The 9,988-nt window shown below is 41.2% G+C and overlaps 1 protein-coding gene across 1 annotated transcript in view; it reads left to right on the forward strand.

Moving 5' to 3' along the window:
* The window catches only part of LOC117517621 (transcriptional regulator ATRX-like), a 99,449-nt gene extending 91,559 nt beyond the window's left edge, over positions 1 to 7,890 (forward strand). Inside the window, exons 26-30 of the mRNA XM_034178716.1 lie at positions 33 to 124; positions 211 to 316; positions 1,978 to 2,155; positions 7,514 to 7,705; positions 7,795 to 7,890. Of these exons, the coding sequence (XP_034034607.1) occupies positions 33 to 124; positions 211 to 316; positions 1,978 to 2,155; positions 7,514 to 7,618 (481 nt within the window). The 3' untranslated portion in view covers positions 7,619 to 7,705; positions 7,795 to 7,890. The remainder of the gene's footprint in view (positions 1 to 32; positions 125 to 210; positions 317 to 1,977; positions 2,156 to 7,513; positions 7,706 to 7,794) is intronic.
* Positions 7,891 to 9,988: the final 2,098 nt, after the last annotated feature.

A 9,988-nucleotide genomic window follows, 5' to 3' on the forward strand; every position in this document is an offset into this window, starting at 1 on the left:
ATCTCTGCAAGTCATTATTTTCTCCATTTCAGACTTGTGTTCAGTCAGTCATTGATCTCATTGAATCTAATTGAAGATTTCCTCAGTGCCGCCCACAATGCCAGAAGTTCACAGGCAGGCAAAGGTACTTTTTCGTGTGTGTGTTGAATGATACTAATGCGTAATGTCTTCCTGTAATGTTAATTTGTTTGCTTTATTGTCTCACTATAGATGGCAGCTGGATTAAAAATATCGATTACTATCGTATGGATGGTTCTGTCAATGCTGTGTCGAGGAAGCAATTGGCAGAAAAGTTCAATGACACTGCTAATGTCCGGTATGGGGAGGGGATCACTGCTACATTTTCCTGCAATGATTTCAGTATAAATATATGTTACAGCCTGACTAGTTTTAGTGAGGTGGACGTGGCAGGGAAGGCTAGAATACGGATTTTTTTTTTTGTGGGGAGAGTCTGTGCGCACTAATTTGTAGCATTTTCTCATTAGTAATTGGTATGTGAGCACCTGGTCTGGACTTTGTGACACTTTATAGTCATGATGTCACTCTGAATTCGTGTTATAAGGTAAGAATTATCTGCTAGTCATACCATTTTCTGTACAGGAGATGCAGGTTTAACATGTTCACTGAACATGGTTATCTTCTATTGGTACCATTCAGCTCAAAGTGTTGAATGGTGGTCAAACCCAGTTTGTCAATAAACAGCATTACTGCATAAATTGCTGCCATTCCAGATGAGTCTCTTTCCCCTACTATAGAGTAATAACTAGGGATGGGGACAAGATCTCCTATATTGAGCCACAGTCCAGACCAAGACAAAGTGTCAAGTGTGAGTCACGACCAAGACGTTAAATTTTCGAGTGTTCAAGACCAAGTCGTGACACAATCTTTGGAGGAGCAAGACTGAGTTGAGACCGAAACCTTCAAAGCACAAGCCTCAACTGACAGAACTTACATTGTGCACTATACATCTTTTTGAAATTCATGCTGTAAATGAAACTTTTGTGATTGACGAAAACAAATTTAATGACAGCATGTTGTTTGCTTATTCTTGGCGCTCAGTGGGACCAGTGAATTCAAGAGAGTGTTGCAATATTTTGTATTAACGCTCATATTGGATACAGTTTTTACATGGAAGTTGCCAGCGCACATAGAGGGGAAAATCTCTTTGAGTAAGGTTTTAAAACCAAAAATACAGCCACCAGAAGATCTTTCAAGTTATGGCGTTCAAAGAGGTCTGTTCCTGTAATTCTATGCCAGGTGATATAAACCAGTAAGGTCCCATTGTCGAGGCTTTCAAAGAAAACTGAAGGGCTCCTGTTGACGCTTTCACAGTGTCCACAGATGTGGTTTTGACCCACTTCACTACCTGCTGAGACATCAAGGGATACGACAGGTGTGATATGAAGCAGATTTCGGGAAAGAAAGCACCTGAAAGAAATCAATTCTGAGGGTGTTTCAGATTGGGGAGCAGGTGGTTCTGTGCATAGAAGCTGAACTACCAGCCGATTCGAAGTGTGCTGTGTTTGAGATACCAGTGTATGTCTTCGAAGAAGCCATTTCATCTGCATTGGTCCAAGTCCACCACCAGCTGGGAGTAACCTGTGGTGTACCAGCGTCTCAACCAGGGCAAGTTGTAACTCTCATCTGCTTCATGCTGCTGAAACCAGGGGCCCATATGAACTGTGCTGAGCTCCTCCAGCCATGTGTTATGATGACTTATCCAGCGGACCTCTGTTAGAGCTCTGTTAGATAGTTTTGATACTCTTTTAGTCTTTTAGTTTTTCTCCAGAGTTGGGAACAACAAAAAAAAATCTCACCCACCAGGGATGAATAAGCAGCTATTATTAAAGTTAATTTGCAGACATTTAGGGCTAGAACTTGGGTTTTAAGCATATTAAGACTACATTATACAGTGTTTTACTGTATGAAGATACAGACTTTGTACTTAAATTGCATTTTATTGTACTTTATCCCCAGCGGCCGGTTGTTCCTCATCTCGACACGAGCCGGCTCACTTGGCATCAGTCTTGTTGCTGCCAACAGGGTCATTTTGTTTGATGCTTCATGGAATCCCTCCCACGACACACAGAGCATATACAGGGTGTATCGCTTCGGTCAGCAGAAACCTGTGTTTGTGTATCGCTTCTTAGCACAGGTAAGAGCAGTATAATCATACCAAACGTAAGGGTTGTGGAAACTGACATCTTCAGTGTCTGATTCTTGCCAGTCGGCAGCATTGGTGCAATGTCTAACAAGAAAAGCACAAATGGATACTTGATGGTACAGACTTTTTTCTTTCTTTTTTTTTTAAACAATGCAGTACAACTTATGCTCAAGTTTCTCATACCTGATGTGTTTCCAAGGTCCAACAGGAACAATGGCTCCAGGGTTCCTATTAATTTCTTATTCAGTAAATGAACAGAAACAAATTCTTGTCAAATTCTCATTGCTAAAAACTAGCTGAATTTCAGCCAGTTAATTCGTTTTACAAATTAAATTTGGCGGCTGGGTTTGATTCTCCAGTGTGCTACCTGATCTTGGCAAAGATGCTTTTGTCTCAGTCTACCCAGCTGTAAATGGGAACTGGCTTTGGCTTGGGAAGTAACCTGTCAGTTTGGTGTTCTGTCATTAATAAAGCTCCAGCACCAATGAGCCCTGTGGGTCTATATTGGACTTAATTCTGCTTCTTCTGTTTTCTCTGCATGTACCTCATTTTGTGTAGAGTCAATGTGCTTTTGTCTGTTTTTTTACAGCTGAATAACCTTCCAGATTTTTTTTAAAATAATGTTTTACATTTACAATATGGAAAAGATGCCAGCGTGCGTCAACCGCAAATTGGAACAATTTACCTCATATGGGATCAAATGGATCCACTATGTAATGCCTCCTAGGCCTGATTTTGTTTTCTCAAATTACTAGTTAAGCTACAAGGAAAGTCTACTCCCAAATTGTTTGGTTTGGTTTGTGTTATTTTCTAATTCTGCTTGATGACATTTTTTTGTCAGGGAATGTGTGCTTGTGAAATGACTGTAAATTGACATTGATAGTATGAGGACGATGAACACACAGTGGCTACAGTATATATTGTGTATATCTGTTTGACATGAAATGCAACAAAAAAATAAAATGTTTTAATGTTAATTCTGGGTTTGGTGTCAGGAGCAATTAGAGGTTCAGAGTCTTGCTTAGGAGCAGTTTGTGATTGAACCGCCACTACCAAACCTTTATCATGCTGCAGTGCCTGAACATTTGTTTTAGTTTATGTGGCCATACAAATTTACATCCATCCATCCATTTTCTATACCAGCTAACTCCACTTAAGGGTCATGAGGGGGCTGGAGCCCATCCCAGCAGTCATAGGGTGGGACAGGACGCCAGTCTGTTGCAGGGCCACATATAGACAAACACATTCACACCCACACGCACTCCTACGGACAATTGGAAGTTTCCAATTCACCTGACCTAAATGTCTTTGGAAGTGGGAGGAAGCCGGAGCACCTGGAGAGAACCCACACAAACACGGGGAGAACATGTAAACTACACACAGAAAGGCCACAGGCGGCAAACGATCCCATGACCTTCTTGCTGTGAGGCAACAGTGCTAACTACTAAGCCACTGTACTGCCACAAATATACAACCTCAGTTCAAAAAAAGTTGGGACAATATGGAAAAAGCAAATTACAAAGTGTTTCTTACATTTACTTTGACTGTTATTTCATTTCAGGCTATGTGAATCAAAGATATTTCATGTTTTTTGTTTTTTCTCGTCATTTCATTTGTTACTGTACAGTTTTTAGTCAGAAGTTTGGACATGTGTGTTCAAACTTCTGACTGGTGAAAAGTTTTTTGTTTTTGAATTTTTGTAATTTATTGGGGGGAAAAAAAGGAAATCTAACATGTACGTAAATATTTGCTCAATACTTTGTTGATGCACCTTTGGCAGCAATTACAGCCTCAATTCTTGTTTGAATATCAAATCAAATCAAATTTATTTATATAGCACCAAATCACAACAAACAGTTGCCCCAAGGCGCTTTATATTGTAAGGCAAAGCCATACAATAATTACGGAAAAAAACCCCAACGGTTCAAAACGCCCCCCCTGTGAGCAAGCACTTGGCAACAGTGGGAAGGAAAAACTCCCTTTTAACAGGAAGAAACCTCCAGCAGAACCAGGCTCAGGGAGGGGCAGTCTTCTGCTGGAACTGGTTGGGGCTGAGGGAGAGAACCGGGAAAAAGACATGCTGTGGAGGGGAGCAGAGATCGATCACTAATGATTAAATGCAGAGTGGTGCATACAGAGCAAAAAGAGAAAGAAACACTCAATGCATTATGGGAACCCCCCAGCAGTCTAAGTCTATAGCAGCATAACTAAGGGATGGTTCAGGGTCACCTGATCCAGCCCTAACTATAAGCTTTAGCAAAAAGGAAAGTTTTAAGCCTAATCTTAAAAGTAAGAGAGGGTGTCTGTCTCCCTGATCCGAATTGGGAGCTGGGTTCCACAGGAGAGGAGCCTGAAAGCTGAAGGCTCTGCCTCCCATTCTACTCTTACAAACCCTAGAAAACTACAAGTAAGCCTGCAGTCTGATGAGCGAAGCGCTCTATTGGGGTGATATGGTACTATGAGGTCCCTAAGATAAGAAGGGACCTGACTATTCCAAACCTTATAAGAAGAATACTTTTTAAATTCTATTCTAGAATTAACAGGAAGCCAATGAAGAGAGGCCAATAGGGTGAGATATTGCTCTCTCCTTCTAGTCCCCGTCAGTACTCTAGCTGCAGCATTTTGAATTAATGAAGGCTTTCTCAGGGAACTTTTAGGACAACCTGATATAATGAATACAATAGTCCAGCCTAGAGGAAATAAATGCATGAATTAGGAGCAGAGGTCTTCGTGCGTCGCGGCGGTGCCGCATGGCACAAAGCAACACCGTGATGAAGCCTCACGGGACATGTTCTGGCATGTCCAGGCGCACCACAATTTCTCGGATAATCAACTCGATGGAAAAAACCACCGACAGCTGTCTGAACGCCATCTCAAAGCTGTCCTGTGAGACCAAAACAGAGGTGTTCCTTTGTCTCGCTCCATCAGCAAATCGGTCCGTGATGCGTGAAGCCTCGCTCTGGGTTTCCATGACAGAATCTCTTGTTAAAAGTTGAAATCTGCCGGAAAATGGTTGATGTGCAGCTCTGTGTATAACCAGAGAAAGTGCCACACGACGGTCCCAGCTCCACAGAGCCATCCGTTTAGAAATGATCCGGTGGTTTGTGGCTCTCGATGGCAGCACGGAGCGTGGCGCGCCGAGCGTCCTTAAAGCGTAGTAAACAGTCCTTATTCTCTGTGAAGCCTGTAAAATTCACCGAAAGCCAGATAAATTTTTCGAATGGTTTCAGCTGCCAGTCTCTAACAGTTTCTGAAAAAAATTCTGATGGAAAAAAAGCCCAAATCATTCCGCCATTTCCTGGACAGTGAAAATCCGCCCCGAGGGCGGCTGGACCACTCCTCACTCAAGCTGCTCAACAGGCGAAGACGCAACCGACAGGGTGTGGAAAAACTCAGGGCCATGCGCACGAGGGTTCAAGCTTGTCTGATGCAATCACAACGTGATTCAAATCCATATGGTTTTGAAAAAAATAATAATGTTGGATACTTTTCTAATAGACCTCGTGTGTATATATATAATAGCCCAGGAATATGATCAAATTATGCAAAACATAATTATATATCATATAATTGATATATAATTATATATAATAGGAAAAATGTTTGGAGATTTTTTGCCAAATTATTAATAAAAAAACAATATATATCTTATATATATATATATATATATATATCTATATATAAAATATGGGGAACAAACACCCACAGAATATTTAGAGCATGAATAAACAAAAAATGTTCTTTTGATAGTTCAAGAAACCTAAAGACCATAAAACATCTACATAAAACTTGTTTTCGTCGTGGTCTGAGAGGCTTTTAATAGACCAGCTGCCGCCATTTATTTCAGGTACAGGCGAGTGACGTTCACTGGTTGGGGGGAAGATGAGCATCGTTCTGAGATTCCCTGCCAGAGGCACCAACAAAGAAGTTATATATGACTACTAGAGTCTGCACTCCCAATGCTGCCCACTAAACACGAACGTATCTTCATGGACAGCAACGTGACGCCTCCTAACCGGGCAAAATAATGACCAAGTTCCTGGATGTTAATGCATTTTCAGTGGTGATTTGCGACTGAACACACTCAGAAAAACGCTCGCAAAATACGTGTTAAAATTCCATTCTGACCTGGATATCAAGCCAGTAAAATTAATTAACATTAAATTATGTCAGAAAAATATTAAACTTACTCTGACACCCACACATTCCTAATATAGTGTTGAAAGGTACACAGATCTGCGCTGTTAAGCTGTGCTCGCTGGGCTGACCCTGAGCTGCTGGCTTGTGGGTTTTCAGCATAGGGCAGCTCCTAAAACCATTATTGAAACATATATGTTATATTATTACACAGTTATCCTTTATCGAGTGAGATTCATTCATGAAGTCAGTGGTGTGTGTGCACATCTCTGTGTGTGAGTGGTGTGTGTAAGTGTCGTCTGTGTCCTCGGACAACACAGGCAGGAAACAGAGATCTGTTTATCAACCAAATGTCACAAAAGTGCCAAGAATAACCAAAGCCACTTACTTATGGAAGGAAATACTGTCTCCCTTGTTACTCCATTTGTGGCTTTGCCAATATGTGCAGCTTTCCCGGCATATTCCACCTGTGACACGAGACTAATAGAATTCAATGAGCAAGCTCGGTAAACTGCACTCGTCCCCAGCAGAGGACACCCCAACCAGTGACGTTAACCGGAAGTGCCCTCCTCTGACTTCAGCCATTGGCGATTTACATGTCAATTTAGCTTCAAATTTGATTCAAATAATATTATCTACACTGCGCTCAAACATTCTGCAAGTGTATGAATAACACTTAATTTTACCAAGGAAAGCCACAAACAAATCTCAAAAACATTTCTGTTCCCCTTTAAGCTGTAGAAACCTCTCACGGATGATCAGTGGAAACAGAATCAATTTTGAGCTTCATGGAAAAGGCTGTGGATACTTATGTACATGTGAATTCTTATTTTTTCCCCATTTAAAACATTTCCAAAAATCTAAAAAAAAAAACTTGTCATTATGGGGTAATGTGTGTAGAGTTCTGGGAGGAGGGAAAAAATTAATGTAATCATTTTGGAATGTAACATAATTTGGAAAAATGTTTGAAGCGCTTTGAATACTTGCTGGATGCACTCTAGGTCCGTAGATGCAAGTGGGTCATCTTAAAATATATCTATTGCAAACCAAGGCTATACTTCGACTAGTGGTCCATGAAGTTTTTGATTAATTTAAGAAAAATGATAAAACTGATGGGAATCATCACCTTGTAGATAGGGGTGTAGTGGATAAGGTGGTTAAAGATCTCAGTTGTGTTTTCAGTGAAAGCTTTGTGTTTGGTCCTGTCTGCAGGGCACCATGGAGGAAAAGATCTATGACCGTCAGGTGACAAAAAAGTCTTTGGTCATACCGCCGTGGTGGACGAGCAGCAGATTGAGAGGCACTTCACCCTTCTGAACTGACTGAACATACACATTCGAACCCGACCTGCTGGATGACCCCAACTCGAAGAAAAGCAAGAGATCCACCCCGGCTTTTCCAAAGGTGGCAGCCTTCATGTTTGTTTGTAGTTTGAAATTTGTTACTGACACGAGTCTGCTTTCCTTTTTGTCTTCTCTCCTTTTGCCTCTCAGGATGTGATTCTGGCAGAATTACTACAGGCCTGTAAAGACTCACATAGTGTGCTACCATGAGCACGACTCTCTGCTGGGCCACAAAGAAGACGAGGAGCCTGAGCGAGGCAGAGAGGTAAAGCTGCCTGGGCTGAGTATGAGGCTGAAAAGGTAATGTATAAATTTTCAAAAGCACCAGCATTACCCCCAAAAAGTTTTGAATCCATACATGGTATTTCACAGCATAATTATAACAAAACCATTTTCCTGCTTCAGTCAAACGCAGCTAATGTTCTGCTGGCTTGAAGGAGCTCAGTTTGGAAACAAAGACTGATGAACAGCTCCTGGTATGGCTGTCAGTAAGCATGTTGGTCACATCTCTTAAATTCCAACAATGTTAATATTTCATGTGAAAATGTTCTCACAGGACTTGCTCAACAAGACCCGGACAAACCTGTCAGTGGCCTTTCTATCATATCAAACGGCAGTATCGCACCAAATCGAGAACTACATTTCAAGACTGGTGAGTGCTCTTAAGATGTAAATGGAATAAAATTTAAATAGACCTTCATCCCATTCTGAGCTTAAAAACCAGGTCTGTGTCAGGAAACCAGACAATTAAAGAGCTCCAGCAGTTCTGCTAAGAAGAGTGGTCAAATTATGCCAGAAGCTTATTGATGGTTACCAAAAACATCTGGTTGAGGTGCAGCTGCTAAGGGACATTTAACCAAATATTAGTGGGGTGTATGTTTATATTTGAGCCTATATGTATAATTTTGACCCTGTGTGGAGAAGATCCAAAATAAATTCAAACTTGTGCACGCAAGTCTTGTTTAAAGTCATTAGTGATGTATGTTGTACAATCATTCCACCTTGTCAAAAGAACAGTTCAAAGAAATCATTAAAAGCCCAAAATTACTATGACGTTCATGGCCATGATGAGTGTATGTAAACCTCCGATCACAACTGTACATTGAGTGATGTATGGCTGTATTGGTAGATTCATTTATTAAATTGTTGAAACCCTGTTATAACATCTGTCTGGAGGGACTTTAAAAAATAGTTACATTAAAACATTGCAATCAGCTTTGACAGTAGCCTCATATGAAAGATCAGTGTCATCAGATCAGTTAAGATAGAGTTCAGTTGAGATACTGAGATGGTTATTCAACAACAATTGTTTTGCTACTCATCATCTGATGTCTTTCATGGTGAAACCTCTTGAAGTCAATGAAGTGGTGTTCTATTGAGAGGTAGTTGACTCTGTCCTGTTCATATTACGTAACCTGGAGATGAGCACTGGCACCATTGGGCCTCGGGGCCGATAAAGCGCACTTCTCCTTTGTCGAGATAATCCCTCCCACCTCACAGGCGTGGCATATCAAGATGCCGATTAGACAGCATGATTATTGCACAGGTGTGCCTTAGGCTGTTCACGATAAAAAAATAATGAAAAATACACAATGTGTGTGTGTGTGTGTGTGTGTGTGTGTGTGTTTAGGCGGCTTGCAACACTTGTCTGAACTAGTTAAACAATTTACACCTGTCTATATTAAGAAGTCATTACTAAGTCATTGATTAAGAAGTAGCATTGATTAAAAGTACATAATGAAGGTTCTTAAAAAAAGATATATATTTTTTAATTCTAACTACAGAAAGCAATAATCGTGTGTTAAGGTGCCCCCTCCCTATGTACTGTATGTTTAAGATTTGCAGGGATGCTTATTCACCGGTTTTGGACGGTTTTCCGTCTTTTTGTAAATTCTTGCCATCTGAAAGAAAATGGTGGAACATTATTTTTTTATTTCTTCAAATCGACGAACTAATATTTTGCCGTAAAACGCCAACATTCCTTTGAAATCTATCATCATAAAGTGGTTTGTTTACTGGAGAAGAAGGCCCCCATTTTGGTATACAGACAACAATTCAACATGCTGCGCAGACTCGGTAAGCGCCGCAGCGGTCCACTCACACCACCCCCCTGTCTGCTGTGCGGAGCTGCGGCCAACTCTGGCAACAGGTCCAGAGACTGCTCGAACATTTCTACACGAGCGGGCATGGAAACACTTCTGTTTTTATGCGGAATGCTCCGGCAGCCCGCAAGGATAGACTTCTTGCGGAAAAATCGGCAACACCGGAGGGTCTTGGTAGCCGCAGCCGCAGAGCTCAGTGGCCACTGAGAGAGGTTTGTATTTTTTTTAATGACTTGGATTCG

The sequence above is a fragment of the Thalassophryne amazonica genome, chromosome 9 (genome assembly GCF_902500255.1).
Source record: "Thalassophryne amazonica chromosome 9, fThaAma1.1, whole genome shotgun sequence".
NCBI classification, from domain to species: domain Eukaryota; kingdom Metazoa; phylum Chordata; class Actinopteri; order Batrachoidiformes; family Batrachoididae; genus Thalassophryne; species Thalassophryne amazonica.